Here is a 24,887-nt window from a genome sequence, read left to right on the forward strand (position 1 = left end):
ACCGGTGATGGAGGAGGAGGCCGTGATCGAGGCTAGAGGCGGCACCTGATGGTGACGCCAGTAATGGAGGAGGGTCGATGGTGTAACACCCGGTGTAATCGGTGTTAAGAGAATAGCAAAGGAAGTAAGAAAACTTCCAAAAATACCCTTGAAAAGGTGATGGATCCTTGAGATTGAGAATGCCCATGAAAAGGGTATTTTGGTAATTTGGATAGTAAAGTCCAATAAAGGGTATTTTGATAAATTAAAAATAATTCCTATGTGGAATTAGGTGTGTAAGTGAATAAAATCCCAATTTGGTATTTATGTGGAGATATATGGGATTAATAAATTCACAAAAGGTATTTTGGGAATTTTGGAATTTAATTCCATAGAGGAATTTAATTATGGAATATTGGGAAAATAGTGGATATTCTATTATTTATGAAAATAATTATATTTTTTTCCTAAATTGGTGGATAATTGTGGTGATGCCACATGGATGGTGGAGATGGAAGCTTGGAAGCCAAGTTTGTCTTAGAGTGACACTTGGCAAAGTCTTGTTCAAGTATAAATGGAGAGATTAAATTAAATGCAAAAGAAATGATTTTGGTCTTTCAAGCATTTAATGAGAGGCATAATTATATGGATTAAAGTAAATCCAAAAGAAAATGGTAAATTGTCACCATTAATGCCTTGGAAAATATGAAATTTAAATAAATACAAAAAGAAAATGGGAAAATGGTCACCCATTAATGTTTGGAAAATATGGAGATTTTATTAAATGAGAAAGAAAGTGTTTATGTTATTCAAAGTAGTCTCTCATGTGATGGGGGGAAATGACCAAATTAAATAAATAGAAAAGAAATTCTATTTTTTGGATTTCAAGACAAGATCAAGGGTGGAGATCTAAGAAGACCAAATGGCATGGATTGTGCTTCTTGTGTTTTCTCCGAGAGAGAAGTCTTGTTTATTAAAATGGATGGTTGAGATTTAGTTTTCCCTTAAGCACATGGATTGTGCCTTTAGTGAATGGCTATGATACATTCTTGAAATTTGGAAAACAAGTATAAAATGGCAAGTAAGGAAGTCTTCTCTTCCTTTGGCCATTTGAAGAAAGAAATGAAGAAGGAAGGAAAGAAAGAGAGAGAAAGAAGTCTTCCATGGAGGGAAAAGTGAAGAAGAAGAAGAAGAAATCAAGGCAAGCTCATTCTTTCTTCTCCTTATTTTAGTATGCTTGAGTGTAAAGGGAGTTCTTGTTTGAATGCCATCTTAGATGGGAGAAAATGAAGATGGAATCTCTCTTGAAGTGAAGATTTAAAGGTTCAAGAATGAGGTAAGGGATGGCCCCAAGTGGTGGAGGCCTTGCATTGCATTGTAAGTAGGTTGCAAAAATTTTTATGTATCTCTTTGCATGCTTTACTTGTACATGAGACCTATGGCCATGGAGGTGGGAAAGAAGTGGTGGGTTGATGCCTCAAACCATGTTGGGTTGTGAGGATGGAATAACCTAACCATGCTTGCATGCATTTGCCATTACATAGACTTGTTATGCTTGTATTTACTTTGCATGTGCACCCTTACTGAGCTTTGTGGCTCATGAGGTTTTATCCTCCCCTTGTAGGTTGTTTTATGTCAAAAGAAAAAGGAAAAGTTGCAAGCTTGTGGTTGGAAGCTCTTGGAGTATATTTCCTTTATTTTTGTTGTAAAGTTAAGGCTTAAAGAAGCCTAGGCATGTGATTATTTTATTTGTGACCTTATGGCTTAGGGAAGCCTATTTGTTGTATTTAATCATGTGTGGTGTTTATTTATGGATGTTGTTATGTGAGCAACAATAGGTTGTGTAAGGCTCGTGTGTGAAATGGAATGAGACTTTGATGTATGTTGTGTAATAATCAAAGAGGTGGAGTAAGCCTTAATTATGGAGAAATAGAGGCAAAAATGGAGGGAATGTGAAGCATATTTATTAATTTTTATTTCTGGAAAAATTGGGTTAGGAGGCCCAAGAAAAAAAAAAAGTATTTTTTTTGGAAGCAGCAGGGCCGCACACGCAGGCAGGGCCGCGCGCGCAGGCGGCCACGGCCGAGCCCGCATGCGGGCGCGCACTGGAGGCCGCGTGTGGGAGGCCGCGCGCGCGACAGGCGCGGCCAGCGCCCAACGGGGCCCCACGTGGGGCCCGCCGGCCAAATTTTTTTAAAAATTTGAAATTTTGGGGAATTAAAGGGCATTTCTAAATTGATTTTGAGCCCCGGAGGAATTTTCAAAATAAAGGGATTTTTCGGGCATTTTTTGAGAAAATGCCGAAATTTTGAAAAATTGAAAATTTGAGTTTTTCCTTCAAATTTGGTAATCAATCAATGGATTGATTTAAATGGTGATTTTATGGAGCCCGGTAAAAATTCTTGAATGAGAAAAGAATTAAAAATAATTGAGAAAATAGCGATTGGGCATCTGAATGAGATTTTCTTTATAGCCAATGCGGTGTGGCTAAAGCCCAATTCTGCTAGTAAATCCTGGGGTTCAGGGAAGGGAAGGACGAGCCTAGCTCCCACCTAGGATGTTTCGTCTTGAAACATGGTCCACCCTTCACCAAAGACCGGGCAGGTGGACAATTCGGGTGATTGTTCACGAGTAACACCCGTAAGTAGGAGCGGGGCGTTACACTCGGCGAGGGCTATGGCAGATCTGGAACCTAGTTATGCAGCGATAGCGCGACCTGGTTGTAGCAATGGCGTGACCTAGTTATGCAGTGATGGCGCAACCAACACTTCGGCTGCTTGCGGTGGCCCAACTGGACTACAACGACGTCGACGGCAGTATGGAGGAGGGGCGACGGCTGCGGCGGTGGTTATGGTAGAGCAAAGCTTGGGAGAAGATGATGGAAGAAAGAGAGTTGGGAGAAGATGCAACGGTGTGAGGGCATTTTGGTATTTTAATTAATCAACCTAGCAGTGTTTTTGGGCAAAGCTGGGGGTACCAGCTTTTGAAAAATGCTGGTATCACAGCTTTTACGCGGGGTAGCTTTTACGCTTAAAATTTTTACCAAATACTTAACTTTCAAAAGCTATATAGCTTATACGCTGTAAAATAGCTTATACGCAATCAAACCGCTAAGCCAAATAGCCTAGAAATACTGTATTAAATGGCATAGCTAACAAAAGAGTTGGCAAAAAAGTGACACCATGCATGAACAGTACTATCAGTGTACTAGCCATCTTTCTTCTATATATATATATATATATATATGATGCATATATCGCAACCCTCTCAAGAGTAAATGATTTGGACCAATGGGAGAGTAAAGACGGGATCGAGTAGGCTGATGAGTAGTGTGATCCTTTTGATGGGCTTCAAGAAAGGACTGCCCTTGCCCCTGCCCCGGGCATTTTCAAGATGAGTTCTCTAATGCCTAAATTAGCCATTGCTATATGTGGGCTCTAAAACAATATATAGTTGCAAATTGAGAGTGAGCATGACGCCCCTTTATAATTGGAGAATGCAATCTAGGTAAGTTTGTTTACCTCGTCGTTCTTGACTCTCAAAAGAGTCTTAATTTTCTAAAGAGATTGTCTCTATTTTTCATCTCTCTTAAGACACTTCCAAAGATTTATTCAATAATGGGGGTTGTTAGGAGCATCGTCCCCATGTGGGACACTACGTCCAAGCCCTTGCTACTAGTTCAACGAAGGGCTAATTAAGGTTAAAGGTTCATATATCCTTAAAACCCCATGGAATGAGATGTCAATGGCGTGAAAAGTACGTCATGGAATTAGAGGCAATGGCCGTGAATATTATGCTACAGGCATTCTTCCTCAATAAATGAACATTTCATTACTAGTCTACTACTACTACTATTGCACTCATCCCTCAGCCCTTCAACGCCCAGCACAGCACTACCATGTTAAAGGAAACCCATAAATCCATCAACCCATCTAATTTTCGATCTCTTAACTCATTAATTAATACGTACGTCAACTGCATGCCCCAAAGTTTAGTTTTGGTAATAAAAAAGGTTACAGTTACAGTGGTCACTTTTATATATGACCAGAAGAATTCAAATCTCTCTCTCAATTCCACACACAAATTCTGTATGTATATTTATCTAATATACTTCATAGACTAGTAATTGCATGTGTACACGTGTGTGTGATGAATCTGTGTACCCAATGCACATCCAAGAGATAGACTAATTAGAGGGCCTATATAAGCAACTCAAAGTTGTTGTTCTTTTAAGGCAAAAGCTAATTAGAAGAAAGAAAGATAGCATTTTCCTTTCTTTTATTATTGTTATGCGTGAAAATACTGAAGAGCGATGCAAGCCTGGCAGCCTGAAAAAGTGCCATGTGGCGACCTGAGGAAGCGCCACGTGGCGGCCTGAGGAAGCGCCACGCGGTGGAAGGAGGCCACCCAGGGGCGCGGGCGCGGGCGCGCCTAGCGCGACCCTCCGCGCTCGCCCGGCCAAGCAGCGCGCGGCGCAGGCGCAGCTGGGCGTGCGCACGGCTGCGGGCGCGCAGCCGCGCGCGCCCCCCTGCACAAAGGCGACCGCGCGCATTTGCGCGCGGTCCTCCCCCGAGAGAGGGTCACTCGGGGGTGAGGTACCCCCGAGTGCCCCCACCCGGGGGCGCCCAGCTGCGCGGGCGCAGCTGGGCGTGCGCACGGCCGCGCGCGCCCCTGCACAAGGGCGGCCGCGCGCATTTGCGCGCGGCCCTCCCCCCGAGAGAGGGTCACTCGGGGGTGAGGTACCCCCGAGTGCCCCCACCCGGGGGCGCCCAGCTGCGCGGGCGCAGCTGGGCGTGCGCACGACCGCGCGCGCGCAGCCGCGCGCGCCCCTGCACAAGGGCGGCCGCGCGCATTTGCGCGCGGTCCTCCCCCCCGAGAGAGGGTCACTCGGGGGTGAGGTACCCCCGAGTGCACCCCCCCCCTGCGCACAGGCGGCCCCGCGCGCCCTTGCCAGCAGGCGGCCACGCACATCTTGCTCGCGGCCGGCCGCGCACGCAGCCGCCCGTGGGCGCAGCCGCTCGCACGGACAGCCTCCCGCGCGCGCCCTCGCGCACGCCCCCCTTTCGCACCCGGTTCCGTGCACTTGCGCGCGCGACCCCTCGTGCTCTCCTTGCCTGCACTCATGCAAACCCCCGGGTGAGGGTCACCCAAGGCGCCGCACTGACAGCCACGTGCCACGTGCCCCCTATCCTTGCACCACCGCCTCCAAGAAAGTCGGCCTAAGACTATTCTCGCGAGACTTGGTCAAAGCCTCTCCGAAATTCTTGCCACAAAACTCGGAGCACGCGACACATGGATGCCCCTCTTGTTGCTATAAATAGGAGGTCAATTTCCCTCATTCGGTAGGCAATCTCTGGTTCTCGCATTTACTCTCTTACTTTCGAATACTCAATTTCTACGGTGATCTAACTTAAGCATCGGAGGGTCCGCGCGGGGACTTTCGCCCGCGCTCCTAACCGACTCTTTCTCTGATAGGTCATCTATTGCTCAGAAACACCTCCGGAAACTCATCCATCGCTCAGAAACGCCCTACGAGACTCACCCATCGCTGCCACATTACCCCGGGAGACTCACTCATCGCTCAGATACGCCATACGAGGGTCATCCATCGGTGGTTTCCCATTTTATAAATTTTATTGTTGTAATCGTGTAACAACAATTATAAAGGGGGTTCAAAAGGAATCCAACTAATTGTATTAATGCTAGATGACTTCAAGGGAAACTTTTTCATTTTGTTGAAAAATAATACTATATTAGAGCAAGGTAGCAGTCAATAATTTAAGAAAAATAATAAGATTTTACATTAAAAAAAAAACCCTAAACAAATCAGGATAAAAATCACAGACAAAGATAAAAAAATTTACTACAGAAAAATAATAGAAATTATAATATTTTCTCTAAATCATAAAAAAATAACAACAACAATATCTCTTGAAAATAAAAAAAAAATATTCAAAATATTTCTAATTCTCAATTTTTCTCAGTAAGAATCAAATACTTAGAATGGATCAATTGAATTTGGAGAGGCCAATTTATAGGCCTCCCCAGCGCGTTAATTGTGCTACGTTTCGACGCCCTCTTCTTCCTTTGTTTTTTCTTTATTTAATTTTGTGGCTGGCCACCTCTTCAATGTTGCAGTGGCCCACTTCTTTGGCTTTTCTTTTAAGTTCAAAAGTGGCCACTTTTGACTTTCCAACACAATTGGTGTAACCCAACATGTTTATTTGTGAAAGCCATTTGACGAACAGCTGGAAATTGGAGAAGAGAAACAAACATCAGACAGGTCCACAGTTGATCTGTTCCTCTACGCTATATATAATTAAGCAGCTCCCTTGTAAAAGGGATAAACAAAGGGCTATATTTTTTATGTGAAACACTTAACTTGTGATTCCAAATGCTAAAAACCTTATTGAATATCAATATCACTTTAATTTAAATACAATTAATTATTTAAAGAGTTAAATGCAATATAATGTTCTACAATACACTGAAAATGCAAAGTTACAATTGAGTTAATTATTATTATTATTATTATTATTATTATTATTATTATTATTATTATTATTATTATTATTATTATTATTATTATTATTATTATTATTATTATTATTATTATTAATTTTCAATCCATTCACACATCTCAGACACCTGTACAACTGCAGCAGTTCAGCGAACTTAGCCCATATAAGAACCTACAGCAATGCATACAAAGTCTTAGCAATGGTTGCAGCAGAACTGCTGTAAGGTCCACAACTGCAGCAACATTTTTTTTTTTTTTTTTTTGGGGGGGGAAATTTTATTCGCCCAAAATGTTTTGAGTCCACAAAAAAATTCAAAAAGTAATAATAAATAATAAAACTTCAGTCTCAGATAAATTTGTTATGCTCGTACCAGAGCCAAAACAAAAACTTTTCAGAAAATTAAAGCAGTCCATTCAACTAGGTTGTATATTTTTATTTCTTAATTAAAGAACTTCCTTCCACACGAAGATTCATTATTAGGTTGTACAGAATTCAATTGGTGCCACGTGCAAAAATTGAATTGGTCAAGCAGTCAATGGCAAGGCAACAGGTCAACTGCGATTTTTCATATAAAGTAATCAATGCCTGAGAATTGCAAGAGAAGATGGCACTTACAGTATCATGGATGTGTTTCTTTGGTGACACTGACAGACAAGGTCTACATTAGTCTTGTGGTCTATGCCTCAAAAGAGCTTCATTCCACAGCAAGCTAGTGCTACAGCTGCAGGCCTTTGATCTGTTCTATAAATTCCAAGTGTCAAACATGGGCAAGAACACCCAAGCAACCCAATCCTAAATACAATATCCAAACACCAAAACCGCTTGCCTTGAGCCATGTTCTCCTTACCGAACATGCCTTCATCATCATCACTTCTATCAGCATACACCACTTTTGCAGCAGCATCCATGCTGGTTCGGACCATGCTGAGTGAAGTCCAGAATGTCACCAATCACCTCATACCCCAACCACTCCAAGAGAGAATCCTATCCAAATTTCAGGGCCTCATGGGGAACATTTCGTGCCAGGGGACTATTGTGATTGATGAATACAATGGACTCTGCCTCGATGAAATGTTTGAGGCCTCTGAAATCTACCTGCGGACGAAGATCAGCCCAACGGTTGCACGGCTTAAGGTATCCAAAGCACCAGGAGAAAAGAGCCTCAGTGTCACTATCAACAAGGGGGAGAAGATTATCGATACTTTTGAAGGTATTGAGCTCGTTTGGCAAATGATAAGTACCGAGACACAAAAGACAAGCACTGACTATGAAGGTGGCTTCACTACAGAAAAGTCTGATCAGAGATCAATTGAGCTTAGCTACCATAAGAAATACAAGGACAAGGTACTGAGTTCTTACTTGCCTCATGTCTTGGAACGATCAAATGGCATAAAAGAAGGAAACAAGGAGGTGAAGCTCTACTCATTGTCAGGGTTATGGGATTCAGTCAATCTGGACCATCCATCCACTTTTGAGACGTTGGCTATGGATCCAAAACTCAAGAAGGAACTGATTGAGGACTTGGACAGGTTCACGAGGAGAAGAGAATTTTACCGGAGAGTTGGCAAGGCATGGAAGCGCGGGTACTTGTTGTATGGGCCTCCTGGCACAGGCAAGTCGAGCTTGATTGCAGCCATGGCCAACTACCTCAAATTCCATGTCTACGACATGGAGCTCACAAGTATCCATTACGATGAAGACCTTAGAAGGGCTTTGCTCTCTACTTCAAATCGATCAATTCTTGTGATAGAGGACATTGATTGCAGCAGCGATTTTCAAAACCGACAAGACGCAGGAAACAACCAAGGTGACAAGAAGGTAAATTTGCAGGATCATTCTTCATTTCACTATAACAAGTAACAACAATAGCAAGATACTAAGCCTTTATCCCACTATGGAACTACATGAATTTTATCCTTCCATTCATTTATATCCGTGACCTTATCTTTTCTTTGTAAGGCTCATATAATTAATATCAAACCCAAGTGTCTCCACCAAGTTCTTATTTTTTTCATTATCTTCCTCTATCTCTTTGCTATTCCTCTTTTCACTATCTACACTAAATTTAGTTGAATCATATAGCTTTAATCCTTGTACAATTATCCAAGTTGAGGAATTACCATACTGATGATGATCATTCTCATTGATAGGTGACACTATCGGGCCTTCTTAATTTTGTCGATGGACTCTGGTCAAGTTGTGGTGATGAGAGGATATTCGTATTCACGACAAATCACAAAGACAGATTAGACCCTGCATTGCTGAGACCAGGCCGAATGGACATGCACATCCACATGTCCTACTGCACTCCTGATGGGTTCAAGATCCTTGCTTCCAACTACCTAGGCATTACCAGTCACTTTATGTTCCCAGAAATAGAGAAGCTCTTAACAGAAGTGGAGGCAACCCCAGCAGAAATTGCAGAAGAGCTCATGAAAAGTGAACAAGCAGATGCGTATATAGCTCTTGCCGGACTCATCAAGTTCCTGCAAGCAAAGAAAATTGATCATGACAAAGCCAGCACTGAAGGAGAAAAAGAAGTAGTGATGAAAAGCCAGGAAGTGAAGGTGGAAGCTGAAAGCAAAATTGAGAAGAATAAGAGGAAGGCACGAAAGAGATGTGGAAGACACAGAAGATAATGGCTTCAACAACGTGCATGCAATAAATGTATGGCCTGTAGAACTCAAATAATTCCAAAAGAAACTATAATAATCACAGGCTTTTCTATGATTAGTACACTCCTTGGTCAGCATGTAGCTTACTCTGCTTCTAAGTATGAATCTCAAATCCAAATTTTTTTTTAAAGTACCTATCAAAACTTATTTTAAAAATGCTACAAGTTTTAAACCACTTATAAAAATGCCACAATCTCTCCCCAGTCAGCCATCCCTGGAGGATAAATGCAACGATGGCCAATAGTGAGTTTCAGATGGCTAAATGCAGAGGAGCCAGTTTTGTGCAGTTAGCTGGCCTGAATTCACTACAGATGTTAACTTGGAAGAATTTGTAGCATTTTTATAAATGGCTTGAAAGCTAAGTTTTAAAAATTGTAGCATTTACAAAAGATTCTATCAAATCCAACTTGAGGGTAATGGTCCAAGGTTCCATCATTTTTTCGTAAAAATACTATAATTTCAAAACTCATTTAAAAATACTACGACATTTTCAAACTAGTTATAGAACTGCTACAAATATTCCATCTCAATCACATGGTGAATTTAATCGAATGGACCTCTTGTTTGTGTCCTTCGAGCAACAAAAGCCAGGTAAATTCCATATAATGGAAAAATTATGCGTATGAACGCAGGCCATGTTTTGAGAAGCATGTGCGTGTATACTACTTGCAGAGTCACTTGGACCTTTCGTCGAATAGATGGCAGGCTACCCACACAAAACTATTACTAGAACTGCAGACGGGACTCTGCTTCTGCTACCACAAATTATGAAGCAGGCCCCCTGCAGCTTGGGCAGACCTTAGGCAATAATGAATTCCAATCCTAGCCTTCACTGATGGTTATTGGTAGGTTTATCCAATATGTACAGTCTGTGATACTGCCATATAGACAGATAATGAACAAGAGCTCCAGTCAGAGCTCATAAAGGTAGACAATGGCGAGCCCGTACCCTACTTACCTCCATTGCAGCAAAAATGGAGAAGAAGCTTTCAGGTGACTATCCAGATTGCAGAAGCAGCAGCATCAGCGCGACCCGACAACAGTCTACAAGCTTCCAAGGCATATATATATAGTAGTGAGCCCAATTGGAAAAGGGCTGCTCCAATTTCATGGGCCAGCGGCAGTTACTCGGGAATAGGGGTGTGCACGGTCTGATTTGATCCATTTTTTATATTTATAAATAAAAAAATTATATATAAATAATCTGTTTATATATAAATAGATTTTTATATATAAACATCAAAAATATATAAATTGTTTTATAAATTTATTATTATTATATTATATTCAAGCGGTTCGATTTAAACCGAAATAAAAAATTCTCAAACTGCAAACCACACGATTTGAGGAATCCAACTAATTGTATTAATGCTAGATGACTTCAAGGGAAACTTTTTCATTTTGTTGAAAAATAATATTATATTAAAGCAAGGTAGCAATCAATAATTTAAGAAAAATAATAAGATTTTAAGTAAAAAACCCTCAAACAAATTAAGATAAAAATTACAGACAAAAATAGAAGAATTTATTATAGAAAAATAATAAGAGTTACAACATTTTTTCTAAATCATCATAAAGAAATAACAACAACAATATCTCTTAAAAATAAAAAAATTCAAAATATTTCTAATTCTCTATTTTTCTCACTAAGAATCGAATGGATCAATTGAATTTGGAGAGGCCAATGTTTAAAACGCGTTAATTGTGCTGCGTTTCGACGCCCTCTTCATCCTTTGTTTTTACTTGATTTAATTTTGTGGCAGGCCACCTCTTTCAATGTATGTTGCAGCGGCCCACTTCTTAGGCTTATCTTTCAATTTCAAAAGTTGCCACTTTTGACTTTCCAACACAATTGGCGTTTATTTGTGAAAGTCATCATTTGACGAACAGCTAGAAATTGGAGAAGAGAAACAAACATCAGACAGACAGGTCCACAGTTGATCTGTTCCCCTACGCTATATATAATTAAGCAGCTCACTTGTAAAAGGGATAAACAAAGGGATATATTTTGGATGTGAAAGACTTAACTTGTGATTCCAAATGCTAAAAACCTTATTGAATATCAATATCACTTTAATTTAAATACAATTAATTATTTAAAGAGTTAAATGCAATATAATGTTCTACAATACACTGAAAATGCAGAGTTACAATTGAGTTTTTATTATTATTATTATTAATTATTCAATCCATTCACACATCTCAGACACCTGTACAACTGCAGCAGTTCAGCGAACTTAGCCCATATAAGAACCTACAGCAATGCATACAAAGCCTTAGCAATGGTTGCAGCAGCACTGCCGTAAGGTCCACAACGGCAGCAACTTTGTTTTTTTTGGGAAATTTTATTCGCCCAAACTGTTTTGAGTCCACAAAAAATATTCAAAAAGTAATAATAAATAATTAAACTTCAGTCTCAGATAAATTTGTTAGGCTAGTACCAGAGCCAAAACAAAAACTTTTCAGAAAATTAAAGCAGTCCATTCAACTAGGTTGTATATTTTTATTTCTTAATTAAAGAACTTCCTTCCACACGAAGATTCATTATTAGGTTGTACAGAATTCAATTGGTGCCACGTGCAAAAATTGAATTGGTCAAGCAGTCAATGGCAAGGCAACAGGTCAACTGCGATTTTTCATATAAAGTAATCAATGCCTGAGAATTGCAAGAGAAGATGGCACTTACAGTATCATGGATGTGTTTCTTTGGTGACAGTGGCACACGGTCTACATTAGTCTTGTGGTCTATGCCTCAAAAGAGCTTCCTTCCCCACTGCAAGCCAGTGCTACAGCTGCAGCCCTTTGATCTGTTCTATAAATTCAACATGTCAAACATGGGCAAGAACACCCAAGCAACCCAATCCTAAATACAATATCCAAACACCAAAACCGCTTGCCTTGAGCCATGTTCTCCTTCACAAACATGCCTTCATCATCATCACTTCTATCAGCATACACCACTTTTACAGCAGCATCCATGCTGGTTCGGACCATGCTGAGTGAACTCCAGAATGTCACCAATCAACTCATACCCCGACCACTCCAAGAGAGAATCCTATCCAAATTTCAGGGCCTCATGGGAAACATTTCGTGCCAGGGGACTGTTGTGATTGATGAATACAATGGACTCTCTCTCAATGAAATGTTTGAGGCCTCTGAAATCTACCTGCGGACGAAGATCAGCCCAACGGTTGCACGGCTTAAGGTATCCAAAGCACCAGGAGAAAACAGCCTCAGTGTCACATTCAACAAGGGGGAGAAGATTATCGATACTTTTGAAGGTATTGAGCTCGTTTGGCAAATGATATGTACCGAGACACAAAGGACAAGCAATGACTATGAAGGTGGCTTCACTGCAGAAAAGGTTGAGCAGAGATCAATTGAGCTTAGCTACCATAAGAAATACAAGGACAAGGTACTGAGTTCTTACTTGCCTCATGTCTTGGAACGATCAAATGGCATAAAAGAAGGAAACAAGGTGGTGAAGCTCTACTCATTGTCAGGGTTATGGAGTTCAGTCAATCTGGACCATCCATCCACTTTTGAGACGTTGGCTATGGATCCAAAACTCAAGAAGGAACTAATTGAGGACTTGGACAGGTTCACGAGGAGAAGAGAATTTTACCGGAGAGTTGGCAAGGCATGGAAGCGCGGGTACTTGTTGTATGGGCCTCCTGGCACAGGCAAGTCGAGCTTGATTGCTGCCATGGCCAACTACCTCAAATTCCATGTCTACGACATGGAGCTCACAAGTATCCATTACGATGAAGACCTTAGAAGGGCTTTGCTCTCTACTTCAAATCGATCAATTCTTGTGATAGAGGACATTGATTGCAGCAGCGATTTTCAAAACCGACAAGACGCAGGATACAACCAAGGTGACAAGAAGGTAAATTTGCAGGATCATTCTTCATTTCGCCATAACAAGTAACAACAATAGCAACATACTAAGCCTTTATCCCACTATGGAACTACATGAATTTTAGCCTTCCATTCATTTCTATCCGTGACCTTATCTTTTCTTTTGTAAGGCTCATATAATTAATATCAAACCCAAGCGTCTCCACCAAGTTCTTATTTTTTTCATTATCTTCCTCTATCTCTTTGCTATTCCTCTTTTCACTAACTACACTAAATTAAGTTGAATCATATAGCTTTAATCCTTGTACAATTATCCAAGTTGAGGAATTACCATACTGATGATGATCATTCTCATTGATAGGTGACACTATCGGGCCTTCTTAATTTTGTCGATGGACTCTGGTCAAGTTGTGGTGATGAGAGGATATTCATATTCACGACAAATCACAAAGACAGATTAGACCCTGCATTGCTGAGACCAGGCCGAATGGACATGCACATCCACATGTCCTATTGCACGCCTGATGGGTTCAAGATCCTTGCTTCCAACTACCTTGGCATTACCAGTCACTTTATGTTCCCTGAAATCGAGAAGCTCATAACAGCAGTGGAGGCAACCCCAGCAGAAATTGCAGAAGAGCTCATGAAAAGCGAACAAGCAAATCTAGCACTGGCCGGACTCGTCAAGTTCCTGCAAGCAAAGAAAATTGATCGTGACAAAGCCAACGCTGAAGGAGAAAAAGAAGTAGTGATGAAGAGCCAGGAAGTGAAGGTGGAAGCTGAAAGCAAAATTGAGAAGAATAAGAGGAAGGCACGAAAGAGATGTGGAAGAAACAGAAGATAATGGCTTCAACAATGTGCGTGCCATAAATGTATGGCCTGTAGAACTCAAATAATTCCAAAAGAAACTATAATAATCACAGGCTTTTCTATGATTAGTACACTCCTTGGTCAGCAGGTAGCTTACTCTGCTTCTAAGTATGAATCTCAAATCCAAATTTTTTTTAAAGTACCTATCAAAACTTATTTTAAAAGTGCTACAAGTTTTAAACCACTTACAAAAATGCCACAATCTCTCCCCAGTCAGCCATCCCTGGAGGATAAATGCAACGATGGCCAATAGTGAGTTTCAGATGGCTAAATGCAGAGGAGCCAGTTTTGTGCAGTTAGCTGGCGTGAATTCACTACAGATGTTAACTTGGAAGAATTTGTAGCATTTTTATAAATGGCTTGAAAGCTAAGTTTTAAAAATTGTAGCATTTACAAAAGATTCTATCAAATCCAACTCGAGGGTAATGGTCCAAGGTTCCATCAATTTTTCGTAAAAATACTATAATTTCAAAACTCATTTAAAAAATACTACAACATTTTCAAACTAGTTATAGAACTGCTACAAATATTCCATCTCAATCACATGGTGAATTTAATCGAATGGACCTCTTGTTTGTGTCCTACGAGCAACAAAAGCCAGGTAAATTCCATATAATGGAAAAATTATGCGTATGAACGCAGGCCATGTTTTGAGAAGCACGTGCATGTGTACTACTTGCAGAGTCACTTGGACCTTTCGTCGAATAGGTGGCAGGCTACCCACACAAAACTATTACTAGAACTGCAGACGGGACTCTGCTTCTGCTACCACAAATTATGAAGCAGGCCCCCTGCAGCTTGGGCAGACCTTAGGCAAGACTGAATTCCAATCCTAGCCTTCACTGATGGTCATTGGTAGGTTTATCCAATATGTACAGTCTATGATGCTGCCATATAGACAGATAATGAACAAGAGCTCCACTCAGAGCTCATAAAGGAAGACAGTGGCGAGCCCGTGCCCTACTTACCTCCATTGCAGCAAAAATGGAGGAGAAGCTTTCAGGAGACTATCCAGATTGCAGAAGCAGCAGCATTAGCGCGACCCGACAACAGTCAACAAGCTTCCAAGGCCGTATATATAGTAGTGAGCCCAATTGGAAGAGGGCTGCTCCAACTTCATGGGCCAGCGGCAGTTACTCGGGACTAGTGGTGTGCGCTGTCTGATCTGATGTGGTCGATTTTTGACATTTTTAGTATATTAAATTATTTGTGTAGTTTTTTTTTTTTTTTTTTTTAAATTAAACCGCACGATCTAGTTCGGTGTATAAAAATCACACCGCAAAATTTGATACAATTTGATGCAATTTGCCCAAAACATCTAAAATATTAATCCACTCATTTTTATAGTGCAGTTTATAAAATTTCATAAATTATTTCATTAACCATTTAGCGCATGAACTAAAAAAATATAAGATCATATATAAACAATCTATTTATATATAAAGAGATTATATAAATAGATTGTTTATATATAAACATCATGAATATATAAATTGTTTTATAATTTTTAAAATAAATTATTATTATAAAACAAATTATATAAATAATTTATTATTTCATAATTTTTTTATTATTACATTATACCGAAGCGGTTTGATTTAAACTAAATTGCGAAATTCTTAAACTGTAAACCGCACGGTTTGAGGACTTCTCAAACCATGCCGGACCGCCCCTCTAAAAAAACTGCACGGTGCGGTGTGATTCGATTCGATCAATTTTCACAATTTGTAATTTTTTTTAACACCCCTACTTGAAACACCTAATATTGTTCAACTAAATATAATTACACCTCTAAATTACCTAATTAGGGTTTAGGAGTATTTATTCAGCTTATAAGACACCTAATCTTTTTGTATTTATCAGTCTTCTTCAATTTATAATATTTTTCTCTATTATGCAATTACTAAATACGTTTTAGGATAACATCAACAGTTCGCCACACGCGTTCGAAAACATGGCATATCGCAAAATTGTGAGTTCAATTCTACCTTCGTGTAAAATTATGCAATATTTTATGTATATTCGAAGGACCATGTCCCAAGATTTGGCTCGCAACAAATTTGTCTGTACACGTAGAACGGTTATAGCATGGACCGTGAATTTTAGAAAGAGGAATAATCCGAACAAAAAACCGTTCATGTATTAAGAACCCTTCGAGTTTTTCATATTATAAAAAAAAAAAATTTGAAACAAGTAATCTTTATTTAGCTGATGAATATCCCTATCATGTAATGGAGATAAAGATAGAGATAAAAAATTAAGTATATTATCAAACAGGGGGTGTAAAAAAAGACAAATTCCCAACAGGGTACCCGATAAATAGCCCTTTACATAATGAATCTAACGCAGAAAAGGCAGGACCAAACAAGCCCATTTGAATCAGATGCAATTACTAACCGGATCAGCTGGATTTGAGCCCCCAATGTAGATTCATACATAATATATACAAATTTTAGTTTGAGCATAAGAACATCTGTATTTCTTTTATAATAGCACATCAACATTTGACAGACAAACATAAGTAAAACTCGAATTATTCTTCAGACCTCAGTTTGTTAAATTGAACAGTCACGGTTGCAAGGGATGATGGTAAGGTAAGCAGGATGAAACCTTAATTTGTCTATCGAAAAAGGCTCTTTAGCCTTGCCGATGCTTCTAGTATGGTTTCTCTGCGTCCAAAGGTAGTAGCCCTTATGAATTCTTCACCTCCGGGGCCAAACCCATTTCCTGGAACTGTGATTATGTGTGTCTTCTCAAGAATCTCATTGAACACATCCCAAGACCTTGAACCAGGAAAATGAACCCAAACATATGGTGCATTTACGCCGCCATATACCTCTAAGCCAAGTGAAGCGAAAGAGTCAACCAAGATTCGAGTATTCTCCTTGTAGTAGTCTACCAGAGATAGCGTTGCCTGAAATAAAACTTTTTTAAGTATGACAATTAAGAAGTATGCCTACAAAGTTGGAACAGGAGGTTGTGTTTAACATGGTTTGATCATTACGAGTACAGTTAATAGAATTCAAGAAAAGAGCTTTGTATGAAATTATGCATGAAACACAACCTCCCCCTTCATGCCTTTTGAATGAGAATCAACCAAGTCCTGCACTTGGTTAACATATATCCGTACTAAATACTCATCCAAGTTCATATAGCACAAGACTGAGTGATATGTAACTTCAAGTGTGATTCTGCAGCCTATCCAAATGCATCTGTACTTCATACAAAAATATCCTTGAAAAGATATCCTTGAAAAGAAGCAGGCATCACAACCTTTGGGTAGGGTCCCACGGGACAAGTAGGAGGTCCAATAGGGTTGCTCTCTTTGAGCTATTAATTTCTCATTTCAGCTAACCTGTGGATGCCTGAATGTACTTTCTAGTGGATAATTCCTTTATACTAAGTTCGCTAGAGTTGTGCAATATGCCAAGACCACAAGAGTAAGCTGAAATGGAACACTCCATACAGGAAAATTGCAAAATTGTTGGGAGTTTCTTATTTATTTTTGAAAGGCATATTCATAGTTGTAAATCAAGGTTAAAGGTTCAGTTCTCCAAAAGATATTGATAGAACTACTTTTGTGGTTTCGACTTCTTGTTAGGTTTCATCTGATTACCAACAATGTTACTGAAACCAGTTTGGTGGCACCAACTCTTGTCTTTTTTTTCCCCCTTTTGCTTTCTAAACCACCTCAAACTTCACACTTTTTATTCTAGCTACATGAGGTATACAAGCAAAATAAAATCTGTTGCTAATTGTTCTTTCTTAAGGTTGCCTCCAATCATGATGCTGCTGTTAAGAGAAACTTACCTTGACACCCTCTGGGGAAAGGCATGCTAACCCACCAGCTTGAGCTATGATGGAAGCACCATTAAAGCAAGTGCAAACAATGCGGTTGAAATCATTTCTCACAGGGAATCCATTTGAAAATGAGAGCTCCTCCGGTACCACTGTCCAACCAAGTCGGACACCAGTGAACCCAGCAAGCTTGGAGAATGAAGAAACTTCAATGGCAACCTATAAAGCACTCAAAGCTATGTTAGATGATATTATCCTTATGTGTGATTGGCTATGATGCAACCATATGAACTATGATATTTCTCAGCAACAGCAACAAACTTTTGTGTGCATTCATTTGGAGGGGGTTTTGGGTCAGGGAGAGTAGTGCGCATATTCTATTTGATGGACAGTGGAATGCACTCCATAAGTGATAATTAACTTATGGCAATGTTAAGCAAGCTTTGACATTTTCAAGATTGTTAGAGGGAATGTTATGCAGAACAACAACATTTCTTTGTGGAAAGTGTTGCCAATTGCAGTAGAGATCGTATGCCCACAAGATGGTTAATTGCTTGTGGCAGTGAAGATAGTAACCACTGAATGAGAAAATCACCATATAAATAATTGTAGATGTTCAAAAGTTGGTTCTTCAACATTTTAGCTGCTTTTTGCTGAATAACCAAAAACCACGAACATGAGCATCTAATGAAACAGGGGCAAAAAGAAAACATTTGAAACTACATGGCACATCTACCTCTCTGGCTCCAGGAATTTCATATATCGATCGAGGACTCTCATCTGTGATGTAAGCAGCATAGGCAGAGTCATACATGATGATTGATCCATTTTCCCTAGCAAATTCCACAAGTTGCTCTAATTGCTCCCTGGATGCTGCGTAGCCAGTTGGATTATTCGGAGAGCAGAAGAAGATGACATCTGTCCTTGAAGTATTTGACAAATCAGGAAAGAAATTATTCTGAGGCCCACATTTCATGTACTCAATGTTTGTATACTTCCCTGTTTCATATTGAAAATCACCTGCCTGACCAATTATGACACTTGAATCTATATAAGCCTGTTATAAAGCACGATTTCATCACATAGCCATCGGTGCTAAAACAGTGATTTCATTAATAGAGGAAAACAATAAAAAGGAAATAAATATCTTCAATAAAGAGATAATGAAACTCTTAAAAGTTCTATTAAAAACATGAACTGGATATCTTCAGGCGGGGTACAAACAAAGTGCAAGTGCTGTTATTTTGCATTGACTTAAAAGAAACATAAAATAGAAAAACAATTTTGGTAACAAAATGAAAGAATGATAAATTATGGCAAAGCAAATTAATTAAGAACTCAGATGATAAGATGGAACTAAAGTTCTATGTCATAATTGTTTCAAATTTATATTTTCAAGGATATTCCACCAGCGATTGCCATTAGAAATTTACACTTCAAAGAGTTTTCACAAATGGGATAGAGAACTCATTTGACAGGTGTACCTAAGTGTCAGGAGCAGTTTCCAAGTACTTCTGGAGAAGTGGTTTCTTGAAGAAGACATGCATACACCAGAAAATTTATGGTACGTATGCTACATAAATGCTGGTATAAGGCAACTGTGTCTCACATTATTCTTCTGAGGTAACAATCTAGTCAGATTAAGGCTTAGTGTTTGTTTTTAGGTATAGAGTTTAGTTTGGAACAGGAAACAAAATCACTGAATTATGAATAATGGTAGAATTGTGCTCGGCTTGGACATATCAATTAACATGTAATGCTTTTGCTGACTTCCCAGGATACGTATGCATTGCCTTTTTTGCCACCAAACATAGAGATAATGAGGAAATCCAATAAATGGAAATAGGTTAGACACAGAATGGGAGTAAAATAATGGGTGAAAGAGGCTGTTACAACCAATTCTGCATCAATACTTAGAAAATAATTGTATTATAACTACATGTAAAATTGCATGAATATATAAAGTTAAAAAAAAAGTATAATGTTAAGCATGTAATATTACTGGAAAGGATGGATCCTGTACAGCAATTGTCACATTGGAACCGAGAAGCAGCTGTGAAACAGAAATACAGCAATCATCAGCCCTACTTCTTAACACCATCAGAAGCAAAGCTACAAAAAAAAAGTGACTATTGAGAGAGAGAGATTCAAACAAGTTTTGAACATGAATGTTTGATCACCTGAAGGCGAGAAATATCACACTGTGAACCATCTGATACAAAAACTTCCGTATCTTTTATAGGTAGATTGCCATAGAATGTTTGTGCAATTGCTTTCCTTAGTTCCTGGATAGAGAACACATATAAAACGGATATTAACTAATTCAAAAATCCATATGGTCACTTCCAAGTTGTAGAAGTGCTAAACTAAAATAATACAAAGGAAGGGAAGGGAATTATTGCAACTTGAAAATTATTCAAGTACTTTGGTCTCAAGATGGAGATAACCTCACAAACAGAAGCTGGACAGAAATCAGATCATGGGCCAAAGATAAAATATAACTGTTAACATAAGCACCAAATTACCATGTTGCCTTGCTCAGCTCCATACCCTCTATAACCTTCAATTGTTGAAAGTGAAAGTGCACACTGCAAGATAACACAGCAGCAGTTTAAAATAAAATTCATATGACACTCTTAAATTTGAGCCAATGAATCCTTGCCCATAACCAGCTCCTCCATTTCCCCATCTCATATGTCCACAGAGTCGAAAAGGTAGGAACTAGAAATGGATTGGGGATTGGACGATAGGAATATGACTCGTTAGGAATAGGTAAACTATTATTATTGCTCAGATAAGTTAACCTTGTGCTTGTCCTATGCAATTTCGAGGTTGGTCAGATTTGGAAACATTGTGCGCATGTCCGTGCATGTATTCCTGACTAGCGCTTATATATTTGCCCCATGTTACATGGATTTGGATACATTTATCAAGTGTAGGTAGGAAATGGCTAGATTTTATACTTGAAAATACTTTATTTTCTTCTAATTTGCAAACTAAAAAAAATTGTTAAGAATAAAGCTGAAGTTTAATGCAAATTTATGTAGAAAACTGAACAGTCTGTCATGCATGTCTTTTATACTTTAAAATACTTAATATTCTTTTAAACTGATGTTTACAAACTAAAAATAACGTTATGCTTAAAGAAGGAATCAAGTGCAAATTTATATGAAAACTTGACTAATGAATGCTTGACAAGCACATGTTCAAGACAGTTACCAAAATGCAGGCATTCAACACAGGTATTTCACAAACTTAGAAGAGTCTATACAATATAATATATGCCAAAATCCAACTGAATTAAAAGGAGCATGACAAGGGGCTCAATTAATTTAGTCCTGCTCTCCATAGTTTCAGGGGCCATTGTACTTTAAATTTCTCAAATGGGGGACAAAACTGGCCTTGTTACTGCCAAGAAAGTTCTATGGCTATTTCTGTATGGTGTGGAGCAACCTATTTTCTCTGAAATATACCTGATTAGAGGAATCTCTGATTTATTTGAATAGTAGTTTATGGTCAGCCTTACTTGGAGGAAAAAATAAGCATTCAACAATTACCATTTACCAAGCAACTCAGCTTCTTCGTTGCTCACTCAAACATATAATTTTGCTAACCTTTCCTCCAATCTTTTTCACTTTATTTCCCTCAAAACAAAACACCAAGATTTCATGCACAGCAAGGTCTCAATTATGTAGTTGGATGATTCCATCACCTGAAACCTATAAAATTTTGAGCATCAAACTGTTCTGAACACTTTTCTTTTTCATCCAACTTTATTAGGATAAGCATTTGATATTCACCTATCAGACTTGAACAATAATGCCACAAAAGAATGCATACCACCTACCAGCTAGATAAAATACCAAAGAAAGGGAACACAAATTATGAGATCATCTTTCAAAGATTTATCCAAACATATGTAACTAAAAAGATTTCAAGCACATTAGAGGGTAGAGGTTCACATTTTTCTCTCTCTTAACAAACCAACTTTCAAGTGCAAAGATACAACTAAATCAATAAGCAATACTTACATCAGACATGGCTGAAGTTATTAATTCTGGTATTGGTTCTGTAGTGTCACCTATCCCAAGGCTGATCACCTCTGCATTTGGGTATTTCTTAACATGTTCAAGTTCACGTGCTGATATCTGCAATGCAATGAGTGCCATCAATACAATAAGATAGTAGAGGTTATCAAAGAATCCAAGTAGTAACCATGTAGGATACCCACTGTAATTACTGAAAAACAAGCTACACAACTATATTGTGGAACTTTAGGACTTCGAATGAGTAGACTTGCAAAGGAAAGAAAGCCATGCACTTTGAACTCAAAAGGGGATAAATTCATCAGATGATTGTGAAAAATTTGTACAGGAATAATACTTTTTTGGCATTCAACTTTCTAAATTAAACCAGCAACCATGATGAATGAAAGAGAAAATTAGAGAAAAATAATACGTTCATGAAGGGGGATTAGAGAAACACGATATGTTCATGAAGAGGAAACAAAAGAGTAAACAAGCTAGTGAAAACAAAATGCATAACATACGGGCATAAGAGATTTTTAAAAGCACAAACCTCAGGAAACAAATAGTTACTTTGCAACCTTTCCATGTTTAAATTGCGGGCTACCATTGTGCAATGGCCTGTAGCTGCATCCATTATTTTGGCAATAACTAACAAAATCTGGAATTAAAATAAAGAACTAATAACATATAGCTAGGAAATGAAAGATGTTCAAGTACCAATTCCATCCTTTTGGTCCTTCAAACTGCATAGCAATCAACAAACAAGAACAGATACCATTAGGGCAATGCTTACTTATCAATGGCGTTGGCAACTTGAAACAAGAGAGCAAACTCATTAAAGTTTCGTAGAATCAAATCATTTACCCAGCCCCAGGCAGCAAGAAATTTGGATGAGCCATAAAACTGCAATTTGAAGCCAGAAACATATTTTGAGTAAATTTCTTTCTCCAATGACACTCCTCCAAAGGGTTGTCTTTTTTATTTAGATAAGTAATAATAAGGACACCGCTGCATCTACAAATATATAGCCTCGTAGCATGGGACAATAATAATATAAAACCATGTGTCAACCTCAACCAAATGTTAAAGTTCATGCTATTTTTCTATAGTAGTCAATCCTTGATGAAGACGTGTCTAAATTCCATTTGTTCACACCACCCTTTCAATATCATTCAAAGCAGCGCACAAGTCACCGGATCAACCCATCCACAAAACCAACCGGTTCAGGTTAATAATTTCAGGTCCATTTTCCACAAAATCAACCAACTTCATTGCTTTGTTACGTTCTCATTTTCTATGTCTGATTCTCGACTTTTGCAATGCATGGGAAGTTAAATGAAATTTCAACCTCATAGCAAAAATGCACCCAGGCCCTTCAGTAACATCTTATTATATACCCTGATTGCCATTCAATCAGGACGTTCAAAAGTGTTTTTAATTTGCAAGCAAGCTACAGGGTTTTAACAATATTTTCTCGTTTTTTATCATGTTTGAACCCCCCACGTTGCCTTGTTTAAACCAAATGCATATACAACTGCATGAAGCAAATGCTTCAATCCTGCCAAATCCTCAAGCAGAGAGGCATATCGAAACCTCTAAGCAGCAAACTACATTAATCAAAAGTATTAATCATTTTAGGACAACTGTGTTAACTGGTATGCAGCATAAAGGCAAAAATGCCTCTGTGAGAAATTGACTCATCAACTAATCAGACACTACTGCTATCTTTCCCTCTGGTTGATGAATAAAATGTTCTCTTCTTTCAGGCTTAACATCAAACATAAAAAATAAAATAAGGAGAAAATGTGTCCCCGTTACCATTCAATAGTGGATGGTCCAGACAGAAATAGCTTTTGTGACCGCAGGACAAAGTGGATCTTCCACGTGTAAGGGGACAATATTTACCATATATTCTCGTCTAAGTTAGCAAAAAAGTAGTCAAATGTGCACCACATTTGTCCATGAACCTGGAAGGGGTTACCAAGAAAATCCAAACTCGCTACCCTTTCTCCAACATAGCCTTACCAAGAAACACACAATGAAAAAAGATGAAAATGCAATGAAATTGAGTTTATATGCTAAGCTATAATGTAGTCAAATTTTCATACATGCTGCCAAACCCTGCAGGAGGTGTAGTCAAATTCATGTATTGTGAACATAACCAATTCATTTAATGGTATAAATCCATTTGAATCGTACACAAAGTCTACCAAGACAATTAAGAGATGAATGAACATCAAACTGGGTGCATTGTGGATGCTTTGTGGATGATGCCCTTCTTCATCACCAAAAACCACAATAAGAGACTACAGCCGAAAGACTCGGTGCTCACAGTCTAGGCAAACACCTAATCTTAATAAATAAATAAACAAGACTCTTACAGGCAAAAAGGAGTCAATAAAGACCAAGGACGAAGAACAATATTTTTGGGCTGACCTATTTCTTGAAATCTACCAATTTCTCGCGTCAATCTTTATTTAAAACTGCAAACAACTGGAAGAAAAGTTGCAGAGACCAAAACTACGGACTAACAACGCAGTTTAACAAGCAAACCATTGTAATTCGCCATTTTCATGTGTTTAATCGGCTCATATATTACTAATCAACGTATCCAATACACTTATTACTATTCAAACCTGCCTTGGGAACGGTGGAGGGTCTAGGCACTGAATTTCCTGATGCCTACCGGAAACTCGTGAGGTTTCGAGTCAAGATTGTGCAGTTGCCGCGAAATTTTGTCGAACTTTCGTCCTCTCCTCCTCCTTCTTCTTTGACTTTTTCCACAGAAGCATGCTCGATAACTTGCCATGGCATGTCGCCGGTGGGTGAAACCAACGCAAAGACAATAAAGAAAGCATCGACTGGAGCTCCAGGGCACAGGCAACTAGCTAGCTCAGATATTCGTATTAATAATTCATAGGTTCAACTTCTTAGTGGCAAGAAGAATAATCCTAAGAAAGCCATCAACTGAAATACTATCATAAATGTTTTGAAACTCATACATTATATTTTATTTACTATGTATATATGTTATAATTTATTTAAATTTTTGTTCATACTTTTATTCTCTTTTTCTTGTCTTTTCTTAAATTATTTATTATTTTAATTTACTCAATAATGTAAATTCATAGGTGTAATTAAAATAATGAAAATTT

At 38.7% G+C, this 24,887-nt stretch overlaps 2 protein-coding genes and 1 long non-coding RNA gene across 18 annotated transcripts; 1 reads left to right on the forward strand and 2 right to left on the reverse strand.

Annotated features, from left to right (window-relative positions):
- Nucleotides 1–6,601: 6,601 nt before the first annotated feature.
- Nucleotides 6,602–15,021, reverse strand: LOC127801601 (uncharacterized). 2 transcript variants are annotated; one of them, XR_008023084.1, is made up of 3 exons: nucleotides 14,875–15,021; nucleotides 11,862–13,727; nucleotides 6,602–6,671 (listed from the first exon to the last, which is right to left on the reverse strand). It is a non-coding gene; the product is annotated as an uncharacterized LOC127801601 (long non-coding RNA). The 2 variants fall into 2 exon arrangements; XR_008023083.1 differs by lacking the exon at nucleotides 6,602–6,671 and adding an exon at nucleotides 11,102–11,429.
- Nucleotides 7,105–9,227, forward strand: LOC127801597 (AAA-ATPase At3g50940-like). Its single transcript, XM_052336864.1, has 2 exons — nucleotides 7,105–8,318; nucleotides 8,651–9,227. The coding sequence occupies exons 1-2, from the start codon at nucleotides 7,335–7,337 to the stop codon at nucleotides 9,137–9,139; spliced, it is 1,473 nt and encodes a 490-aa protein (XP_052192824.1). The 5' UTR covers nucleotides 7,105–7,334; the 3' UTR covers nucleotides 9,140–9,227.
- A 1,131-nt stretch (nucleotides 15,022–16,152) lies between the features above and the next one.
- Nucleotides 16,153–24,675, reverse strand: LOC127801596 (aminotransferase ALD1, chloroplastic-like). Of its 15 annotated transcripts, none has more exons than XM_052336849.1 (11): nucleotides 24,419–24,675; nucleotides 22,597–22,635; nucleotides 22,450–22,475; nucleotides 22,283–22,356; nucleotides 21,736–21,852; nucleotides 20,230–20,292; nucleotides 19,885–19,989; nucleotides 19,707–19,757; nucleotides 18,441–18,761; nucleotides 17,717–17,923; nucleotides 16,153–16,820 (listed from the first exon to the last, which is right to left on the reverse strand). In XM_052336849.1, the coding sequence occupies exons 1-11, from the start codon at nucleotides 24,544–24,546 to the stop codon at nucleotides 16,527–16,529; spliced, it is 1,425 nt and encodes a 474-aa protein (XP_052192809.1). In that variant the 5' UTR covers nucleotides 24,547–24,675; the 3' UTR covers nucleotides 16,153–16,526. The 15 variants fall into 15 exon arrangements, with proteins under 15 accessions (XP_052192809.1, XP_052192812.1, XP_052192813.1 ...); XM_052336852.1 differs by having other exon boundaries at nucleotides 24,373–24,580; XM_052336853.1 differs by having other exon boundaries at nucleotides 24,369–24,580.
- Nucleotides 24,676–24,887: the final 212 nt, after the last annotated feature.

The sequence above is a fragment of the Diospyros lotus genome, chromosome 5 (assembly GCF_014633365.1).
Source record: "Diospyros lotus cultivar Yz01 chromosome 5, ASM1463336v1, whole genome shotgun sequence".
Classification (NCBI taxonomy): domain Eukaryota; kingdom Viridiplantae; phylum Streptophyta; class Magnoliopsida; order Ericales; family Ebenaceae; genus Diospyros; species Diospyros lotus.

What these genes read in the sequence shown, in the direction of transcription:
- LOC127801597 (XM_052336864.1), top strand. Translation starts at nt 7,335, where the DNA reads ATGTTCTCCTTACCGAACATGCCTTCATCATCATCACTTCTATCAGCA. An exon ending in ACAACCAAGGTGACAAGAAG is followed by an intron (nt 8,319 to 8,650) that starts GTAAATTTGCAG and finishes TCTCATTGATAG; the next exon opens with GTGACACTATCGGGCCTTCT.
- LOC127801596 (XM_052336847.1), bottom strand. Translation starts at nt 22,826, where the DNA reads ATGAACTTTAACATTTGGTTGAGGTTGACACATGGTTTTATATTATTA. An exon ending in TACAGGATCCATCCTTTCCA is followed by an intron (nt 18,762 to 19,706) that starts GTAATATTACAT and finishes GCTTTATAACAG; the next exon opens with GCTTATATAGATTCAAGTGT. An exon ending in TTTCCCCAGAGGGTGTCAAG is followed by an intron (nt 16,821 to 17,716) that starts GTAAGTTTCTCT and finishes GTTTTATTTCAG; the next exon opens with GCAACGCTATCTCTGGTAGA.